The 21,704-nt window shown below is 36.9% G+C and overlaps 4 protein-coding genes across 11 annotated transcripts; 2 read left to right on the forward strand and 2 right to left on the reverse strand.

Annotated features, from left to right (window-relative positions):
* Positions 1–5,787: 5,787 nt before the first annotated feature.
* LOC108050698 (CD209 antigen-like protein B) lies at positions 5,788–7,087 on the forward strand. Its single transcript, XM_017132491.2, has one exon. The coding sequence runs from the start codon at positions 5,848–5,850 to the stop codon at positions 6,982–6,984; it is 1,137 nt and encodes a 378-aa protein (XP_016987980.1). The 5' UTR covers positions 5,788–5,847; the 3' UTR covers positions 6,985–7,087.
* Positions 7,088–7,090: 3 nt separating this feature from the next.
* LOC108050699 (tubulin-specific chaperone C) lies at positions 7,091–8,645 on the reverse strand. Of its 3 annotated transcripts, none has more exons than XM_017132492.2 (2): positions 8,557–8,645; positions 7,091–8,342 (listed from the first exon to the last, which is right to left on the reverse strand). In XM_017132492.2, exon 2 carries the CDS (start codon positions 8,325–8,327, stop codon positions 7,251–7,253), a length of 1,077 nt encoding a protein of 358 aa, XP_016987981.1. In that variant the 5' UTR covers positions 8,328–8,342; positions 8,557–8,645; the 3' UTR covers positions 7,091–7,250. The 3 variants fall into 3 exon arrangements, with proteins under 3 accessions (XP_016987981.1, XP_016987982.1, XP_016987983.1); XM_017132493.2 differs by lacking the exon at positions 8,557–8,645 and adding an exon at positions 8,412–8,539; XM_017132494.2 differs by lacking the exon at positions 8,557–8,645 and adding an exon at positions 8,412–8,529 and having other exon boundaries at positions 7,091–8,356.
* Positions 8,646–9,056: 411 nt separating this feature from the next.
* LOC108050683 (nicotinate phosphoribosyltransferase) lies at positions 9,057–19,701 on the reverse strand. 6 transcript variants are annotated; one of them, XM_044459644.1, is made up of 12 exons: positions 19,636–19,701; positions 17,961–18,250; positions 16,895–17,065; positions 16,704–16,830; positions 15,213–15,296; positions 15,011–15,138; positions 13,566–13,706; positions 13,336–13,507; positions 12,664–12,984; positions 10,432–10,697; positions 9,953–10,362; positions 9,057–9,888 (listed from the first exon to the last, which is right to left on the reverse strand). In XM_044459644.1, exons 2-12 carry the CDS (start codon positions 18,052–18,054, stop codon positions 9,811–9,813), a joined length of 1,992 nt encoding a protein of 663 aa, XP_044315579.1. In that variant the 5' UTR covers positions 18,055–18,250; positions 19,636–19,701; the 3' UTR covers positions 9,057–9,810. The 6 variants fall into 6 exon arrangements, with proteins under 6 accessions (XP_044315579.1, XP_044315576.1, XP_044315577.1 ...); XM_044459641.1 differs by having other exon boundaries at positions 19,583–19,682; XM_044459642.1 differs by having other exon boundaries at positions 19,472–19,675.
* A 1,366-nt stretch (positions 19,702–21,067) lies between these two features.
* On the forward strand, positions 21,068–21,502 carry LOC108050682 (C-type lectin 37Db-like). The gene has a single exon (XM_017132464.1). It carries the CDS (start codon positions 21,068–21,070, stop codon positions 21,500–21,502), a length of 435 nt encoding a protein of 144 aa, XP_016987953.1.
* The last annotated feature ends 202 nt before the right edge of the window (positions 21,503–21,704 follow it).

Consider the following 21,704-nt stretch of genomic DNA (forward strand, 5'->3'; position numbering starts at 1 on the left):
GTCTGGCTTGGCATTGTTGAAGAAAATGGGTGAATAGGGGGCGGGAAAATCGGGACAGGGTGCAAACGCCTGTCGCCGTTCCCAAACGTCGCTGATTTATAAGCATGGCTCAGACTTTACCGAAGAAAGCGATCACAGAAAAAAATACAGTACTTAAACCAAATTCTTACTTTATTTTTTGTAAAAAATATTAATATAATAAATGTTACAATTTATAATATATAAAATTTTAGGAACATTTTTAAAAATTATTTTTCCATTTTGCAATAGTCTTAAAAAAATATAACATTTCCTTTTTGGAAACCAATTAAAATAGTATCATTTCTAGAATATATAAAAGCAAGTATTGAGATCTAAAATTTCTATAGTTCTCAAAGTACATAAGCATTTTATTTCAGTGCGCAGAGGGGTAGGGAAAGCAGAGGAAATATGGGATCCTGGCAGATAAGAGAGATGCAGGCTGGGCTGGGGGCTTGATGCTAAAGCCGAAAGTTGAAAGCTGAAAGCTGAGGTGCTGCCACGCGCATTTTTCCGATTTTGCATTGCATACTTTTTGGGTGAACGCGTCGCAGAATGTGGGGAAGGCGGAAGAAAAGGCCAGGGAATGTCTCGATTTTTTACTTCGAACACAAATATTGAACGTTTACATTACTCGTCCTCGACTGCCCCCCTTTACCCCCTTTACTCCATTGAATGCTACGCATGAAAGCGTTGCAAGTCAGCAACGCGAACGAAGAGAAATGGCCAAAACGAGCAAAGCACAACGAAAACGTCAACAAAAATAATAAAAGACTTGAGCGAGGGAGCCAGTAAAAAGATAGCAATGCACTGGCGAAAAAAAACGCATTTAGAACTGAGGTATTTTCTATTTTTTTTTTTTATTACTAAAACGTTACAAAAACGCCAATTGAAAGGTTTGTTTATAGGATAATTAAATAGTTTAATTTCATTTAATTTCTGAATAAAATTTGATTTTGTTTTTATGGTTATAAAAATTGTATTTAATGTCCATTATTATTCCTTAAGCCTTTTTAATTTTTTTTAAATAAAAAATTTTCTAAGTGTAAGATTGGAGTGCGGAAAGCAAGAACGGAATTGCAAGAGGAACCGGGGAGGGAAAGCGAAAGAGACAGGAACAGGGACAGCAAAAGAGACAACAACAGAGCAGCTTACAAGCGCATTTCGATTATTGTTGATGTAATCATAATTTTTCATTTCCAAAGTAAACGATACCAGGCCACGCCCCCTCCCCTTTCACCAGCCCCTTTACCATTCCCTTGTTCAACGCATAAAGAATCGACGAGAATTAAACGAACTTTTCATTTATTTACACGAAAAGCATGAGAAACGCGTTTAAAACGCGCACCGCGTCGATGATTTAAGTAAACAAACAGCAGGCGAAATGGGAAAAATGTACTTAAACGAAGTTTGGAATGCTCTAAGATAATTAATATTAGGGCTTAACTATTTAAAATAGAAAAAAATCGGTATAACAAAGGATCATGACCAAGAAATCGAGCTTTTTAAATATTTTATAAAAAAATATTTAATTATTTTAATAATACTTAAAACCAATTTTGTCAAACTTCTGGAACCCTTGAAAGTGATTTTAGAACTATGTGTTTTCTATGGCACCTACGATTTTTTTTATTATTTTCTTTATTTTAATTCAATGAGCAAGGTAGATATCACTGACTAGGAATTTTACGCTTTCAAACTCAAAGATATGATCCTCCATTTATAGGGTAGAATAAAACCAACAGCCAGGGGAGGCGGATGCCACACAGTGGGCGGGGCAGGATGACAAGGCCAGGCAGAGATTTTCGGTTTGGATCCGACTGCGGTCGCAAGGGGGAATTTGTGGGGGATCTGGGTGTGAAAGGGGAAGAGGCTGCCGACTGTCTTGCATCATTAATTACAATTTGAGCTGCACACGCAGAGCGGAGATTCGCTATTCGAGGGAATTCGCAGAGGGGATGGGGAAAGAAAAAACCGAGACAAGCTGCGAATAAAAAAGGGCAAGTAGAAAGCGTTACATAACCCAATCCTGGACGGTTTGCCCAGGAGCCTATATATATTGCTTTATATATCTCCGACACTCTGTGGCTGCGCTGACATTTTAATTGCACTGCATGACTCCCGTAATTCGGTTAATTAATCAACATTTTTTCGCTTATCAATATCGGAAAGAGTTTTTAAAGGTTCCGTTGCGAAATGGTTGTGGAAAATTGGCAGAATCAATTTCATAATTAGTCTTCTAAAAGCCGTAATTTGAAAGATATTAATTGCAAATAGAAATTATAGAAAAATTATGTTGCTGACTTTGTTTATCTTTAGGTTTATTATTCGTAAGATTTATCTAGAAAAAATGTACTGCAAAGAATTTGACTATTGTTTAAATTGTTTTGACTATTGTTTTATTTGTATTTTGGAAGTAGTTAAAAAGAACACTATTTTTACCCCTAATTTTGAAAACAAACCAGACTCTATAAATTGGTAAGCAAAATAAATAAAAAAACGCCTTTAAATATAAAAGTCTAAACAAACTCTTTTTTATGGTCCCTGATTTATTAAAGTTAACGTATGAGTGATATGCGTATGAGTGATATGCGTATGAGTGATATGCGTATGAGTGATATGCGTATGAGTGATATTCATAATAATAATTATCATAACCAAAAATCGTTCATAAAAATCTCTCGATTTTACACCGAATTTGGGACATCTGCAATTATGTGGCTTGACTTTTATTTCCCTGATATTACACCAAGGTGTTTAGCTTACGGCTTGTGATTTTAGGCCATTGTGATGGTGGGGCCTAACTAAATGCCTAAATTAGCATCGTTGCAACAGCTGAGCCATAAAATCCGCACACAAAGGCATTTGCGGATTGCATGTGGGTCAAAGTTGGGAAGGCGAAGGCGGTTAAGACGAAGGTGACGCGGGTCGGTAATTTTGCAGTAATTGAAACCATCAAAGCATGGGCACTTCCATTCGTGAGTGTGAGAGGGACGGCCAATTACAGGCACTACGATAATATTAATGTGGAGGCGGTCACCATTGTTGGGGACTCGGTCTTATCGCAAATGCGGCGAATATTATCTGCGATAATGAGAAAACTAATTGTGAGCTATGCAAATGTGGCAGCACCAGATGCACCTGTTTGTGTGGGTGTGTGAGTGTGCGTCACAGGTGTGTGTGGCTGGAATTACTAACACTATTCAAGTGTGAAAGCAATTAGATTTAATGGTTTATCGGGGTTCATTTGAATAAACGGAAATTGAAACCGCAACAACCGCAAAAGACCGAAAGTTAACAGACGTTCCTACAAAAGAAAACAAATCTCTTGAACGTCTATATTTAAAGATTTCTTATAAATAGCTAAAATTGTAACCATTATCAAAATTATTTTTTAAATATTGTAGGTTTTCTGTAGTTTTTAAATAAATCATCTAAAAGAACTAAAAATACTTTTTTCTTTTAAGTGCAACTCCTCAATTTTGCAGTCGCGCTGCAAACTGCAAGAGTTTTCGTATCAGCTGATTTACCTTCCCCCTGAAACTTAATGATTCCCCCCACCAAACTTCTCTTCAATTTGAAATTCAAATTGTTAGCTGTTGTTCTTGTTGTTGTTCAGAGGTGTTGAGAATGAAAATTAGTTGGGGAGAATTTCGAGACTTCAATCAACCGACTGAAAATTACAGGTGAGTGCGAACCGTGTGGACTTGACATTAACTGACAGCAGATTGAGGCACTTTTGTCACATTATCAACAATTCATTTGCAATTAGATTGGAGCAATTTGGGTTTGGATTCTCCAGCATTACTCACATACTGGATATGTTTAGTATTGGAATTTGCCGAATACCTAATACAATTCAATCACATGTACAGAAACCTAATAACAATTAATTAGAATAATTAACTAATGGCATGACCTTTCATTGGTAATGCTATAGCATTGTTTTTGGTTTAATTAAATAAAATAAGATTAATGTTTACTTACCCTTTTAAGATTCTTGAATTTATTATTTTCGAATGGTGAATACATTTTGTTTTACTTCTCTTAAAAAAAAACGTTAGACTTTGAAATTAAAAAAACAACATTGCTTTTAACTTCAATTATGTTGTTGCTTTATCTTATTTCTTATCGTTTTCTTCTTTACAGACACACGGATGAGAAATGCAAAGGAAACCGCAATTTTGATTAGATCTTGGAACGCGACCGAAAAGAAAAGGCCAAATGCCCTAATTGGCGTGGCTTTTCTTGGGTTTTCTAGCTTCACCTTTTGTTGGTTAGCACCTTCTAGTTTTTTCATCTCTTATTATCGATTTTTGAACCATTATAAGTAAGAGTTGTAGTTTTGACAGCCCATCACCTAAGCTAAATCTGCCACTATCTATTTTTTCACCTCTCTTTCACTTTCTCGCAGCGTCTCCATTATTGTGTAATTTGCGGTTCAATTACCTCTCTAATATGAGATGTCGATATTGTCAGGCTCTCCTCTCAATTCTCCTCCTCTCCCTAATCTATGTATGTGGGGTGTATGTATGTAGAGCTCCATTTACAGCTTGTAACTCGAATTCGTTAATTATTTTGACAGTCGAACATGTTGACAGAAGCAAAGCCAATGGAATGAGTGAAATGGAGAGAGGGAGAGAGATTGAGAAAGGCGAAGAGTGATTACACTACCAAGCGCTCAATGTTTTTTTATACTTTAGGCGCTCGATATAGTGAACTACTGGAAAATACTTTTATTTTTAAGAAATCATGTATTTTATTTTTGAGTTAATTTAAAGGAAACGTCTTAAATTAAATTTAAATGTTTTAACAACAAATAATGTACCTAAAAATGTTACAGGATATGTAAAATAGTAATAATAAAAATTTATTAAATTTAAAGCGTAAAACCAAACATTAAATATATGTACATATAAGTAAAATAGGGGTATAAACTTGTTGAGGAAGTCGAGTCTCCTCGTCAATATACAGACACCAGAGGTAACGACTTGAGGTCCTGTTGTGACCACATGAAACTTGCATGAGTCCTGCCTGTCCCTACGTCATCGACCTCCCACTCCGTAATTTGTATGGCAGCCACATCCATTTTGGCCAACCGCTGATTATGCCACATCCGAAATGGACATGTCAAATTAGCCGTGGGCATATCAACAAGAAGATATATGTATGTACATATGTACATATATGGTACACAGGCAGTCAAACGTCTTGAACTTCAATTTTTTTAATCCAATTGTAAACTAGTTGAATACTTTGCAAAAATTTGTAACATTAAAATTGTAACTTTGATAAATAATAAATAGTTTTTAATATTAACATTAAATTTCTTTATCCATTTTGTTGTATTATCAGAACAAACAAAATTATTGTGCTGCTTTACTTTTATTTAAATTTAGATAGTAGTATGCTTACTATAAAGTGAAGAGCACAAAAAGAAAAGGAATGTTAGAATTATATAGTTTATGAGTATAAGCCCTTTTTATTACTCTTAAAAATACTGTATTTTTAGATTAATAAAAATAAATACAAAAAATAGAGCCGGAACGAATTTAACAAGTTATCAATAAAGAGACTTAAACTAAAAAACCCCCTCTATTTTCTTGAATTGATAGGCCCATAAGTATGATTAACACAGAGCAATTTGAGATACGTACCAAAAGGGAACGAATCCGAGCTCTTGGTTATTATAAATTTCCGACTTAATAAAGCGGCGTTCTTATCAATTATGTACATATATATGTAAGTATAGCGCTCTTTGAAAGACAGAAAATAATTCCGGGATAAGTACGTTCCAAGTTCTCGGATATTGTGGTTGCAAAATTCAGTATGCTCAAGATCAGAACGTATTTTCTGTATGCATTCATTGCTTGGAATCTGCGTGGATGCCAATCGGAGGACCAGGATAATGCCCGATCTGTATGCCTCCTTCAAGATCCCCCAAATCAGTGCGGGGAATTCTGCCTTTCGGTACTGGAACCCCTCCTCGATCACATTGCCAAGCACCAGGAGCAATGGAATACCTCCGATGCCCTCAAACTAAATGACACCCAAGGAAAACTGGATCGGATACAGACCAGGATAGAAGCTCAAACAAGTTCCTTGGAAAAATCTTTGAAGAAAGTCCTGCCAGAGGACTTCAAGGAGAGACTGACCAGAATGGAAGTTCACCAGTCGGACATGCAGAAGTCAATGGGATTACTATTAGAGGTCCAGACCAGACTGGAAAAGGAGCAGAAATCCCAGCAGGTAACTCTTCGGAACATCATACCGGAGGACTTCGAGGAAAGGATGACATTGTTGCAGGAAACTCTTAAGAAAATTCCAGAGGACTTGGAGAAGAGACTAGAAAAAATGGAACAAAATCAAAAAGACCTGCAAAACAGTGTGAAAAACGAACAGCAAGAGGTGCAGTTAAAAATGGACAGTTTGCAAAGGTCCTTACAAGAAATAGGCAAGAACATTTCACAAGACTTCGAAGAGAGACTCGTTAGGATTGAAGACCAGCAAATTGCTATGCTAAACAAGATGGCCAATGACAGAGCAGCACTTCAGGAAACGCTGTCCAGAATTAATACAAAATTATTCTTTCCCAAATTCGAGCTCATTGGTTCTAGATACTTCTATATCGATAGCGATAGTAAAAATTGGGTTGATGCCGAATCTAGCTGTCGCGAAATGGGTGCCCATTTAGCCTCCATTAAGGACCAAGAGGAGATGGATGCCATTAAAGTTAAACTCACCAACGATCGTTACTGGCTGGGCATCAGCGATCGGGTAACTAATGGAAAGTACTTATCTGTGGCCTCCGGCAAGGAAGCCCCATTTTTGAAGTGGGGACCAGGAGAACCCAACAACGTGGAAAACAATGAGCACTGCGTTGAACTTCTTGATGGTAGCGTAATGAACGACAACAAATGCTCCGACAAATATCATTTCATTTGTCAGTCGGACACTGAATTTTAATTAGTTACTTTAGTTATTTGACTTTTGAAAGTAAACAAGATGTTTAATGACCTTTAATTGTTGTTTTTTAATGGATTTTATATTAAACTTACCCAAAACACTCGTCTTGGATTAAATGGTTATTTATTAAACACTCTTAAAGCTATTTACACAGATCGCGATTTATTAAACCCACTAACTGGGGGCCTGAGCAGCATTTCCCAGAGCAGCCAACCGAGAATGATTCCGTAGGCCAGCCAACCGAGGAGCAGCCGCCGATGCCGCCACTAAATGATGGAGATATCCCTGACCACATTATCAACCTGCTTTTGTCCAACATTGTGGCTATTGGCGATGAAATTCCGGCGTAAAGCGTTCCAATTCGGATCGGGATGGTCTTTTAGGAGGCTCCAGTTGGGCGAAGGGACATCTGGCGACAACCAGTTAAAATCCGCCACGTCCGTGTAGTTGTTCTGTGACTTATTGAGTCCAGAAGCTAGGTAATCGGCCTCTAGTTCCGGATAATCATAGTTAAACTCCCCGATCTCAATGTCCTTACAGTCCTCAATGATGGCGCGACAGGTGACATGCAGATAAATACGAATAATTCCGGATGAGTGCAATCTTAGCTGCTGGCAAGCAATAGACAGGGTGCACTCGTCCAGATTCTCGGCGAAAAAGGATCTCGCGATGGGGCCACATAGCAAAGTGCAATGCGAGGCCCGGGAAACCTGCACAGAACCCGGATGTCCTTGCAGCTCCACCAAACAATGACTTATATTCGAGATGGTGATATCCTGACCATTAACTTGTCTGGAATCCAGGACTAAGTGCTCGTTCTTTCGATTCTCTATGGTCCAGCTAAAGTTGGAGACCAATTTATCCGTCGTTTTAGTTAGCTTTGAATCAACTATATCCTTATTTTCAGATGATTTCAGCTTGGTAGCTGTCTTTTTGCCACTGAAACCAAACTTTTTTTTGGGCATCAGACGTTGGCGGGTCTCATCACTGACTGCAGTCAGGGTGTTTAGGATATTCTGACAGGATTTGATCTTGAAATCGGAGAGAAACATAGTGGAAGCGGTGAGATATCGCTGTAAATCCTGGATCTCCAGGGTTATGTCCGCAAAATTCCTGGCCAAATCCGGGGGCGGAGCATCGCCACATTGTATATCCTTCAATCGCTGCTCTATATCGATGGTCCTTTGCCGGAAAGTCTGGGAGAAGTAGTCAACGCCCTCGTTCTGCACAGATTCTTTGGAACGCTGCTCCGATTGCACATCCAAATAATTTTGCCTGTCCTTGTTCCTCTTGTTCAGTCGCTCAAGGACTGGATCCTTGCGATTTTCCGAATCGCCCTCCATGTTTGGTATTTCAATCTGTAAAGACAAATCTGGTTAAAAATCAATTTCCAGGGGGAAACTTCGTTTTAGGGCTTTGTGAATCACAGTTTTTGTTGTTGTTTTTCTTGGCCAGTTGCGCAGCTGCAGGAAAATGAAGGCGAAGTCGTAACCTTTCCTTTTGGGAATTCTCTTTCGCTTAGTTATTAAGCTGTGCACCTTACGAAACACTTAGTTTCCTTTTGTTTATTACCCTTTTTGTTTAATTTTCTATATTTTTTGTGCAGCTGCTCGCAATAACAAATGTTGCCTAACCAATGTGAATGACAATTTAGTATTTACTTAAAAATACCAAGGGCGCGTTAAGCAGTGTGGCAACGCTACGGTGATGGCTAAGATTGGAAGAAGAAGAAGAAAGTGCGCCAAAAACAATAATTTAAAATTGCAAAATATGTATTTCGTTTGAATTATAAGAAACTGAATAGATAACCAAAAAAAATGCAATTAATTTGATTGCGGGGAATACCTTCTATGCCCTTAAACCAAATGACACCCAAGAAAACTGGACGACAAGTGCTCCAGAAAAAAAGTTTAATTTGTCGGCTAACGAATTTTAATTAATTAAATAACTAAGTTCAATATTGTTGTTATTTCCAACTACTGTAGTTAATTAAATTTTGCGAGTAAATAAGTCGTAAACGTGATTAACGTTGTCGTTTTTTATCAAAAACTAAAATTAAAAAACCAAAAAACTTTCCTGTTTTCTTTTGCTTTTTATTTTCGATGAAAACTACAGGCAAACATTTTTAAGAAGCGGTAATTTAAAGGTGGCGGTGTTTGTTGGGTGTGTGTGTATTGCTTAATTGGCTTACAATTATCCAGTTGAACATATTTACAATTGAATTTAGTTAAATACATAAACGTAGTATGTAAAGTTATTTATATAGTTAAGTGTGTGGCTGATGTGTGTCCTATTGCGTGCAAATGTCCTAAAAAGCATTTGTACTTCTAACTTTTATCCTTTGTTAGCAACATTTCAACACTTAAGTACTAGAAAAGTATTAATGACATCTCTATTCGTTAGCTCTTTCCGCTCCTTATTTGGTTGATCTTAGTTACTTATTTTTGGGTTTTGCGTTTCCTCTGCATCCTGATTCTTTTTCCGTTTCCGCTTCTCGTTTAAGGCACATGACACATTCCTGAATATGATGTGCGTTTTATATAGCAGTAAATATTAGATATAACACGGTAAAACTATTGACTACACAATGATTTGAAATTCACTCGCAAGTTCGCGTTGGAATTTGTGCTCCATATTGGGGGGAAGTCTTCGTGGGACAGAACAAATTCCAATTCTACATTGCATATGACCAGCAAATGACTTAAAAAACTCTACCACGACCCGCAGATCGCGGGCAACAAAAAATTGTACACCAAATAAAAGTAAATTTCTCGGAAATGTTTTCGCGCATCTTCAATATAGATCGTGAGATCCTTCTTATATAGATCATGAGAGCTCGCCGATGGGAGCATTCTGCAGCCACAGATCGTGAATGAAGTTGTACAGATTATCGCTGACGGCGACCTGGAAAAGATTGAAGGAAATTTAATTATATTTTTGGAATAAGAGCTATGAAGAGTCTCCTCACCTTATAGGGCGTTGGGTTGAGTGTGCGCTTGTGATCATTCCGCAGCGTCTTTAGTGAGATTTGGACCTTCTCGCGGACCTGCTCCAGGGTGGGCAGCTGCTGGCAGATCTTGCCCGACTTCCAGTACACCTTGTACAGCGATTCCACGTGCGAGGGTATCACGTATGCGCGCTTCGACTCCTGGAAGGGATGGCGGCACAGGACCTTCTGGCTGACTGCTGGAGGCGGCTCCGATACCTTCTGCAGCAAATCGATCAGGGCGTGTCCATCGGCACTATACAGACGGTATGCGTTCTTGTTGCCCGGCATCGTCACCTTCTCCACGTCCTGGCTCAGTTTGATCCTCGGCTGGCCGTTGATCTCCACCAGTTTGTACACACATCCCAGGGCCGGCTGACGCTGGCAGGTAACTAAAGAGACAATTTAAAAGTGTATATTAGTAAGCTTTAGAGATCCGGAGTTATCTTTAGTGCACTCACCCAAATGCGTGCCAATGCCAAAGCAATCAATCTTGTGCCCCTGCTCATTCAGGCTCAGAATCGTGTCCTCATTGATGTCGTTCGATGCCACAATGGTCAGCTTGTTGAACCACGGAACCTTGAATCGCTCCGCCACCTTCTCGAAACTTTCCCGCGCCAGGCAGGATAGGTAGGCCAGATCTCCGGAATCGATCCTTATGCCTAGTGCATGATAACCCAAGTCGTTTAGGGCCAAAGCCACGGCACTGAAATTCAGCAGTCCACTCCTAAAGAAAAGAAAATAACGCCACATAGTTAGTGATCACATTAACAGTCCCCATTAAGTGCTGCTTGGTTTTTTGGTTTTCAATTCAACAAAATATTTAACTCATTTTACTATACAATATTTGGTTTCTTTTTCGCCACTAAGTTTAAAGCCAGAATTACACAAAAACAAATGTTTGGAAAGTGTGGTGGAGCTAAAAAACGTGTTTGAGAACCAAAATGGGTTCCTTTCGATTTGCAAGTGCGGCTTTTGGTGTTGGAAAGTTCAGCCTGGGCAAAATTTATTATTTTCTTAATAGAGGGCAGCACAAAATGTCGAAGATTTTCGGTTTTTGTTTTCAAGCCATGCAGTGTGCTCTCTCGGACGCTTCTTTTTTTTTTAACTATGTACAGGTTATAGAACTAACGAAAAAATGTTTTGAAAAATTGTCAAAAGTCATTCGTTGGTTATAAAATATTTTTCAGAATTAATCTCTGAAAGGAGAAAAGATATAACAATCAAAAATGGGGGACGGTAAAACAAGAAAACTGAAAAATTTAATAAAACTAAAGCAAAATCGTTTGTGAGCTGGGGACGAGGACAGTTAAAACGGGGTTACGTCTATGACAGCATTATTGTGAATCCGTGCTTGATTCCGCTTCGGTTTGTGGTTTCATTTGTGTGCTTAAAACAATGTTGAATAATTAAAACATTTATAAAGGCATGGCTAATACTTTACTTTACGTTTCTTTAAAATTATCCAATAAGCATTATAACTTTTATAGTTCGTAAAACGTTTAAAAAAAAAACAATTTGAACGTTCAAGAAACAAATTTTTAGTTATTCATTTAATCATTTTAATTTTCAGTGCACTTTTTAGTTAACTATTTAAATTGTTTTATGCACATTGTTATGTATGATTTAGAGGAGCATTTATCACTTATGAAGGAACATTTTTTGTTGTATTTTTTGCTTTCGAGTGTGAGTATATGCCATATGATATTTTAGTGTTTGGTTTATATCATGTTGTTGATTGTTCGAATTTTTCTGGTTTTTTAACTTGAATACGTGTGTTTTACATACCTCTGCCAAAATAGTGCCGGAAGTCATTTGTTTACTATGTTAGATTCGTAAATTCTTTTCATTTTCGTTTTTTCATGGTTTTCTGATTCGGGTTCGATTAATGGATTTCGGTTTTATTTGTTTCACATTCACATTTAAGACGAGAAAATAAAAAGCATAATAAACAAAATTGAGTTAGAAAAGTAATGCTAAACGGAAAAATGTAATATGATAATTGAGCGTGTTAGTAGAAATTGTGATAGACAAACATACACAAAAGAAAGTTAGAAAAGCAAGAGGGAGAAAGCAAATAATTAAATGAAATTAATTGACTTCACCTGTTCTGGAAGTTTTGTTCTATATTTTGCCAGAATTCCTCCTATTTTTAAGGAATGACTTGGGGACCAATTTCGTAACACCAAAGCAGAGGACACATACATAGACATATAGTCATATATTAGCTTAAATATAAACATATATATTCATGTATATGGTGGTTATAATTTTAAATTTTGTAGCTAAATTTAAGTTATATATATTTCCATGTTAACATGCAGGCTTACATTAGGAAAACTTAAGAATTCGAAGCATTAAATTATATATTGGTAGAGCTAGCAAGAAATGGATTATTTTGTTGATGAAATAACTTAGTCATTAAGCATGCTCATCAAAAATTAAAAAGTAAATTAATTTTTTGCCAGCTCCATTTATTAATATTTGACGTAAAATAATGATAGGGAAAAAGGAAGCAGCAGAAGAAAAATAGTATTAAGAATGCGAATGTAGAAAATGATTAGGTTAGTTGAAATGAAAATGGAAAGGTTTTTCTATAAGAAATTCATTTAAATTAATTTTTCTCCTATTATAATTTTCTTTTGGTTTTTCTGTTACTCAATAGATGGACTTTTTTCGATAACGACATTTACCTGAATGACTTCTCGACATATTTTGGTAGGTATGCCGTCCCATTGGACACTGTTGTTGTCTTTAAAGTTGCTTTTGTTGTTGCAGTTGTTGTCGTAGTTGTTGTGCTGGTTTTAGTATCTTGTATCTTTGTATCTTTTGGCGATTTACCACCATTCTGAGCAATACCATTCTGATGGCCATTGGTCTTGTGCCCGTTTATTTGGCCATTAATTTGACCATTTTGATGGCCATTGGTCGATGGCTTTAGCTTTGGCGGACTGTTCTCAGTTTTGATTTTACTGATAAGCTTTGGTTCTGTGTTGGTTTGTTCTGTTTCTCGGCTGTTGGATAATACTTTGGATTATTACTCAAACGAAAAACCAAAAATAAACACTAAGAAATGATTGGGAAAAACAGGTGAACTTAAAAATTCATCGTCGATGGATGGGATTTTTTATATTGGTAATGTTGACTGATTAGCTGTTTAATAGTTACTCTGGTTGGGTTTTTTTATCTGGCTGGTGCACGTCTCGAGAGTCTCAAATACAATACAAAATAGTTCAATGAAATGCATACTCAAAATAACGAGGGGAAAAAATGGGTAACCAGGATAGTTACGGGATAACAAAACAAACGAAGGAAAAACCGAAAACTAAAACTGTTCCGAGAGAATCTGCCTAAAAGCGAAATACCTCTTAACATCGTACGTATCGACAAGGGCCATGAATCCGTCAGGGAATGCGATGGCATAGGATACCATGGCTGCCAGTTCTCCCTCACTGGATTCCTCAGTGGACACGTCCAAGAGATGGGACAGCATCGCCCGGTGCCTAATAGCGTGCTCCAGAAGATCCTCCATTATGCCTGTAATATATAAGAATATCAATCTGGTTTCCTTTTGCTCTTATCAGTATTCTCTTACCAGTTTGCTTGTGCTTCAGGAGGCGTGTCTTGAGTTCTCCAATGCTACTGAAACTAGTTATGTAGGCATGGGCATGGGTTCCCTTCACGGGGATGTTAAAAAGCTTTCCGGCCAGCACATTGGAGGTGCCATCGAAACCGCCTAAGAAGTACGAAAGAAAGGGTATAATATAACATATATTTTTTTTTTAATATTTAAATAAGTATGGGAGGATGGGGTGAAGCAAGCGACCAAATCGATATAACAGCCATATAATTTTCCTCACTATACAGAATAAATAACCTTTTCAACTTTAAAATACCCCTTTAATGGTCCTACACCATTATGATCTCCCATTAAGAAAGGAAATTTCGACTATAAACATTTAAACTTCCCCTTCAGTTCATCCCACCGAAAAAAGAAGCCTTGGCAGGAACCTTGACGCCAACTTGACGGCGTGAGTCACGCGCACGCGAAGCCATCCATTGATTTGGGGGTGATACTATATAGGGGATATATCCTCTACATATATACAATGTGGAACGCATTAAAAACTTCGAGCGTTGAGCATGCCAAACAAACGGAACCGAAAAAGTTACGATGTGTGAGCGCCAATTGAAAGGCTCCGCAGCAGCGGTTCCTGGGTTCGAAATTCGGATTTCATGGGTACCTGGCACCGATATTTTTTATACATGGACACCCTACGTGGGCGTTGCGTGTGCCACCCACTTTAGGGATTTTATTGCTTTCGGGGCGCATTTAGTTTAACACATAAACAAGAGTTCTTGAACTTTGCCGCAAGAGGAGCAGAGGAGAAACGGAAGCCTTCGATGAAGGCGGAGAATTACTCATAGTTTGGGGGGGAAGGGCCTTGAGAAATGGGAAAAGTCGGAAATCAGAGTCAGCGATGCCTCAGCTCCTGACAGTGACACGTGCTTTGCATGCATGCACATCATAAAAAGTCAGGCACAAAACAATATGAAAAGCCCCGACTTCCTTACGCCTTGCCCCCTTCAAAACGATCAATGCATAAGATGATATTACGACTGATAGGCTACTCAAATGCCCTGTAAGAACATAATGTAATAATAATGACAGCAATATTCGGCAGCATCCAAAATTTCATTACCTACAAGCGTTTAAAAAGAAGTGTAGTTAGTTTTTTATATTACAATTAATATAGTATTCTGTTCTATAGGTATACATTTTTTAAACCTGCGAACCCATAATCCTCTTCGCAAAAATGCCCGTCAGAAAAGTTAACTGTGATTAAGCTCTGCCAAATTCCTGCCTGCTCTATCCCCCTATTATTTTTAATTGATAATGAGCTGTCTGCATGCAATTTGGCAATGCCGAAGAAATGTTTATATCGCACACGATTGACCTTACTTGTCAGGGCTTTATAGAACTCCATGTTTCAGAGTGTGGGGCGTGTGAAAGTTCATTTTTATGATGGTGCTCAGTACCTGTGTAGGAATATTTCGATGCGGATAGACCGCCATCTGGTCCCTGGGCACGACGCAATCCAAATTCCAATAGTTTGACATGTTTGCCAGCTACCATGCGATAACGGGCTGCATTGGTGGCCATTAAACTGTTTTTGGAAGGCAAGAAGAGGTACAATTAGAAAATTCACAGATATCAAGGCAAAATGTATGTCGTTCCTACCTGGCATAATTCACCAAGGTGAGAAGAGTCGTCTCCAGCAGCTGGACTATGATCAAAGGTCCCTCTATCTTAATGATTGGAACTCTGAAAATAAAAAATAAATATAAAAACATTATAAACAAGAAAGGAAAGCTAACTTCGGGCGGAGCCGAAGTTGATATACCCTTGCAGAATATTATGTACATTATATTCTCCAAAATTATTTATATGATGCATTCTTAATACTCATAAAAAGTCCCAACTTCCTAACTTTACAAACACCCAAGTTATGGCATTTCCGATCAATCAGTTATATGGCGGCTATAGGATATAGGCGGCCGATCCTTATGAAATTTGGTAGGTCGGATTGAATAACCAAATATAAAACCCATAGAAAATCCCAGCTTCCTAACTTTACAAACACCAAAGTTATGGTATTTCCAATCGTTCAGTTAAATGGCAGCTATAGGATATAGTCGGCCGATCCTTATGAAATTTGGTAGGTCGGATTGAATAACCAAATATAAAACCCATAGAAAATCCCAGCTTCCTAACTTTACAAACACCAAAGTTATAGCATTTCCGATCAATCAGTTATATGGCAGCTATAGGATATAGTCGGCCGATCCTTATGAAATTTGGTAGGTCGGATTGATTGGCCAAATATAACACGCATAGAAAATCCCAACTTCCTAACTTTACAAACACCAAAGTTATGGCATTTCCGATCAATCAGTTATATGGCAGCTATAGGATATAGTCGGCCGATCTCGGCCGTTCCGACTTATATACTGCGTGCAAAGGAAAGAAGGGTGTGTGCAAAGTTTCAATTCGATAGCTTTAAAACTGAGAGACTAGTTCGCGTAGAAACAGACAGACGGACAGACAGACGGACAGACAGACGGACAGACAGACGGACAGACGGACAGACGGACAGACGGACAGACGGACAGACGGACATGGCTATATCAACTCAGGAGGTGATCCTGATCAAGAATATATATACTTTATAGGGTCGGAGATGTCTCCTTCACTGCGTTGCACACTTTTGACCAAAATTATAATACCCTCTGCAAGGGTATAAAAAGCTTAGATTATCATAGCTGTTTAATCATAATTCTGTTTTTAGATAGCATTTATGACTAAAATGAGTATCTTAAAACTTATCAGCTGCAACACAGTCATTTATTATGTATGCCTACATATAATAACCATGCAAATCTCTGAATAAATACGTGTTGACTGTTTTGATGACTGCTCCAAAAATATTCTTAAGTACAAATACTTGATAAAATGAGTAATCTTCGGACCTCTAAGAGTAATAATAAAAGATTTTGAAATTAATAATCGTTTATAAAACGAATCACTTATTTAAAAATAATTATCAAACAATCATATTAATCATAGCTATTTCAATAATATAACTGTGGAACTTAAACTTAATATATATTCTACATAATGTAAGAAAATGGAACAACATTTCATAGTTCTATGGATCCCATGCAAACCCACCGTGGAAATGCTACCGTGCCCTCATCAATGGCGTACAAGGTGACATCCCGAGCCGTCAGATTGCCGAGGTACTCAAAAAACTCGTGTTCAATGCCCTCGGGCAATGTTTGCTTTAGGTATTCAATATCTGAAAGGAGTCCAATCAAATTGATTAACCAAAATGAATCAAAATATAGATGTCTGCCACTCACCGCTTTGGGAATAGTGGAAGCTATCCAGAAATTTTAGACACTCCTCTAGACCGGCGAAAATCGTAAATTCACCGTGGAATGGATTGTTGCGAAAGAACAGATCGAACACAGCCGTATCATCGGTCTTATCGGATTTCCAATATGCATAGGCCATCGTGATTTGATACAAATCTGTAATAATATTCATAAGTCGAGAACAATATTAAGAAATGGTTAACAGTTAAACCGATCTACTTTTAAACTTGATGGTTACAGTCTTTAAGCTGTAAAACATAAACATAATAAAACTGTATAACTGATAAATATAAATATTTGTAAGCAAGTTCAAGTTAAATAAGTTCCCCTGTACATAGTAGCAACCATTTTAGCCTAGAAACGGGGCAGATAAGATAAGCTGGGAAGGCTATAGCTGATGGGAGCAATTAACGCTACCCAAATACAAAAACACGAGCCCAAATGAAATGCAAATTCTTATCTAAGTGCAAAGACCCAATGATCGCTTATTTTTATTTATTTGCGCTCGTGTCTGCTATGCCTAAAAATATGCGGGGTATATATAGAGAGGTATACAAGCCGACAAAAGCATCGCATAGCGCGCCAAAATATCTCTGCATAAATGTCAACCGGCTTGAGGGCTTCGGAAAAGGATGTAAAAACCTTTTATTTTGAAGATAATAATCAATTTCATATGTAAATAATATATAAATATTATACTAATATGTTTTTGGGAAATAAGCTGAAGCTAAATTCTATTAAATCCAACTATTACCTAACAATTTCTTATACATTTAAGAGGAGTCTTAAATATTTATAAATAAAATATTTAATTTTACTCTAATTTTACTCAATTCTAACAGATTCAACCAATCCAATGGTTTTTTTTTTAAATACGTATCACATGAAAGCATCCCCTTCCTATTTAAAAACTTGTTAAACCAAAGTATTAAAACAAATTTAATGAAGTTAAAATCAATTCTACAAATCCTAAAATTCCCTAAAACAGTTGTTTCTTTTTATTAAAGAATTATTCGAACCATCTGTTGGCAATATATATTTTGTTAATTACCAGTTAGCAAAGGCTGGACAACTCCATTCTGGTTCATCCGTCCGCGATCCATAAACTGGCCGCCCGCACTGCAGCTCAATTCACGGTCGTTCATTTTGTGGCCGATCGGTAGAATCTCGCGCTTTACGTTTTTAGTTTTTGTTTATGCCAGTTGGCGATTTTATTTAGCTCGTTCACACGCGACTCGTTTTTGAGCAATTAATGTGCCAAATAAACAAATTAATTTATTGTTTTTGCTTGTTGGCTTGTTTATACTCGAGAGAAAGGCGTTGAACTTTTGTATCTGTAATCTGTAAAAGGCAGAAAATTGTTTTTCAATTGATGCTGGAGGAGAATTGTAAATTGTTTCAGCTCAAATGACGTAAGAGACGCGCCGTTTTTTGAGCTGTATTCAAGTAATTTAGCATAGGAATGCAATAAAAACAATTAGGAATGTTTGAATGAATTTTACAGACTGTGAGATACCCGGTAATTTTGTTTGTTTATTTTTGCTATTCTTGACATATGTGATTATGTAGTTTTCTTATTTGCTTTGGATTTAACTTTTTTTAACTGGGTTTTAAAACATATTTCTTGTATTATCTTTAATTTAAAACTTTTATTTTTATATCTTAGGGTTAAGGATTTAGATTATCTACTATACTATATATTAATTTTTCAAGAAACATGAGTCTCGTGTTTATATAAATTAAAAGTTTTGTTGATTTTAATTTAAAATGTTTTACAAAATTGGAAAATGAAATATGGTTAAGCAATTTTTAAGCTGAGGTCAGCAAACTATATACTTTTTGAAGAGTAAGCACTTCTTATTGAGTTTATCAACCTTAAGTTTATATTTCACAATCACCGGGCACCGAAACTAAAACGCAAAATAACCAAAAGGCGAGGCAAGTTTTGAAATGCTAATGAAATAAGCTCCAATTTGCATAGGGCAATAAAGTCCGACTTTGATGTGGGGCAATGTTATCAATTATTATGACACGATTTTAGGCGGGTTTTTGATAACGCGACTAGTGTTAATATTTTACTCATGTAAGGATCACTTTTTCTCGGGGAGAACTTTTCCGCTCAACTTTTGAAGTTGAATTGAAATCGAAAATCGCAAAAGCGAACGGGTTAAGCGAAAATGAGCGGAAATCTCAGAGAGAGAGAGATAGAGAGTTTTGTTTGCTGGGAGAATTTGTTGATTTTTGTTTTTGTGTTGCCATTGGCAGCCGGTTGATTTGATTTTTCTGCCTTTTTTATTAGCTTTTTTTATTCAGATTGTTGTTTTAGACTATTGGCAAAAATGTTAGATTACACACAACGTGTTGCTGCATGTTGAAGGTTGCGTGAAGGTCGCGCAACACAGGCGCACACAACGCACACACACACATAAAAGCGGAGAAAAGAGGGATGGGGCGTTGCTGCCACCCCAAAAAAAAGGAGGCGTGGACAAATGCGTGGGCGGGAGAATTCTGTATGCACTTTCACTTTTTTTGCGCACACTTCAATTCATCATTTTTAATTACACGGCTGGCAGTTGTTTTTTCACACAAAATGTATCCGCTTCTGAAGATTAGAAGAGATTTTCGAGGGGTTCTTTATAATCAGCGGCATATCACATTATTTAGCACATTTACTTGCGTTTTTTTTTTATTATTGTCCGCCAAATACACGAAAAAAGTTAATTTACTTTCAATTCATTCAGCGAATGCTCGCGCACTCTCTTCTTCTTCTATTGCGAACAGCTGATGGCGATGTTATGTCTGCTCCGGTGGTGGCAGTTTAGCCTTTTCCCGCCATATTTAGCTTTTTTGGAAACTGATATCTGAAATTATTAGCTTTTATTTCTTTACTTCAATGGTATTATTTAAATATGGTTTTTTAGATATGAAAATTGCTACAAATGTAACCATGCCTAATTTTTATATGCATACATATGTCATACAGATAAAATTAATTAGATAAATAACAAGAAAGCTTCATGCTTATGTACTTAAATATTAAGAACAACCAAAAGTTTTTGTATTAAGTATATATTTAATATTAAATAAGTAAACAGTCCAATAATCAACTTTAAAAAAATTTATATCGATAACTTGTTTTGAAAAACATCGGAAATATAAAAACTTTTTGGACTTTATGCTGAGCGCCCTCTGGTAATACTGAACATTACAATTTGGCGCCAATGTGTACCACATTTAAAGATTTGAAAACTCAAAGCTTTGTTGGCTTATAATCTTTTAATGTGCTTGTTTATTTGGAATTTTTAAATGGGCAAATTCGTCATCGGATTTTCGAAAGAAGTTCAATAGACAAATAGACAATAAGTTCAGACAGATCAAAAGTATCAGGTTAAATCAATATAGTAATCATACATACACGCAATTAAAAAGCGCAGACAATCTGATGATTTATTGTTAAGTTTAAAATGAGTAACATCAAGAAATATAAATTATTTTTCAAATCTTATTAAAATTATTTGAACTTTATTAGGGAATTATTTCCTTATTTTAGTCAGAAACTGTTTTGCGTTCAATTTTGATAATGATTTCTGGAAACTTTGCCCTCATAAAATGAGTGTCATTAAAAATGTAATAGTTGCCCTAATCAAAGTTTTTGATAAACGTTTATCCTTCCTTAATATCCGAAACAATACCAATCACTTAAGCTTTGAAAAATGTATTTTAATGTTGGGGAATATATAATATTTATATAACACAAAAATATATATATTTATAATATAAATGCAATAAGAAATTGTTCTTATCATCAGAGCACCATAGCCCTATAAAAAGCCAGCAGCCACCTAAAATCATATTCAGTTCATTGCCAACGTTCGCTATGACCAAACTCGGAAAGTATCTTTCGTTTGTATTCGTTGTGTGGAATGTATATGGATCCCAAGCAAAAGTCTTGGACGCTCACCAATCTGAAAGTGCATTGCAGGACACGTCGAATCCATTTTTAACTAATATTATGCAGTTGCAGAGTAAGTTAAAAATGTGGTATCATTAAAACAATATTTTAAAAGAATCGTTTCAGATGACAACGAGAAAAGAATAAGCGGACTTGAGGACAAGATAGAAAAACAAGAATTTATAATTAACAGAATAAATAGGATGATGTGGGGGCGGATCGAAGAAATACCTTCTCCCAGATATGATGAAGAGGAGACTCCGAAGTTTGAGGAAATCGGTTCTAGACGTTTCTATATATCCCACCGTCGATATCCAGTGCCTCGTCCTGCGGCCGAAGAGACTTGTCGCCGAATGGGTGGCTACTTAGCCGCAATTAAAGACCAAGAGGAACTGGACGCCATTAAGGCAAAAGTCAATAGGCACGTCCGTTACTGGCTGGGCATCAACGATCGCGACAATAACGGCACCTACGTATCCCAGGCCTCCGGAAAGGTTGCTCCATTTTTGAAGTGGCGGGCGGGAGAACCCAACAACAAGAAAGGCGATGAGCACTGTGTCGAACTTCTGGACGGCGTGATGAACGATGTTCCGTGTTCCACGGCTCTTTTCACAATTTGCCAAGAAGACAATAATGTTTAGCTCAACTAAAGAAAATAGGTCTAGAAACTTGCAAAATATTCTTTAAAATAAAAATGCAGATCAAAAATTATAAATGTGTGGAAAGTCCCTTTTTCAATTACTAACTCCTTCGCAAAAGCAGATCCCAAGAATAAACCAAATTTATTCTGTTGTCTGGGATTCATATTTTAGAGCTCTCAAATAAAGTAAAGAAAATACTGAT

Source organism: Drosophila rhopaloa, unplaced genomic scaffold, assembly GCF_018152115.1.
Source record: "Drosophila rhopaloa isolate 14029-0021.01 unplaced genomic scaffold, ASM1815211v1 contig_2, whole genome shotgun sequence".
Classification (NCBI taxonomy): domain Eukaryota; kingdom Metazoa; phylum Arthropoda; class Insecta; order Diptera; family Drosophilidae; genus Drosophila; species Drosophila rhopaloa.

What these genes read in the sequence shown, in the direction of transcription:
- LOC108050682 (XM_017132464.1), top strand. Translation starts at nt 21,068, where the DNA reads ATGTGGGGGCGGATCGAAGAAATACCTTCTCCCAGATATGATGAAGAG.
- LOC108050699 (XM_017132492.2), bottom strand. Translation starts at nt 8,327, where the DNA reads ATGGAGGGCGATTCGGAAAATCGCAAGGATCCAGTCCTTGAGCGACTG.
- LOC108050683 (XM_044459644.1), bottom strand. Translation starts at nt 18,054, where the DNA reads ATGAACGACCGTGAATTGAGCTGCAGTGCGGGCGGCCAGTTTATGGAT. An exon ending in GGCACGGTAGCATTTCCACG is followed by an intron (nt 15,297 to 16,703) that starts GTGGGTTTGCAT and finishes TTTTATTTTCAG; the next exon opens with AGTTCCAATCATTAAGATAG. An exon ending in GATACGTACGATGTTAAGAG is followed by an intron (nt 12,985 to 13,335) that starts GTATTTCGCTTT and finishes ATTATCCAACAG; the next exon opens with CCGAGAAACAGAACAAACCA.
- LOC108050698 (XM_017132491.2), top strand. Translation starts at nt 5,848, where the DNA reads ATGCTCAAGATCAGAACGTATTTTCTGTATGCATTCATTGCTTGGAAT.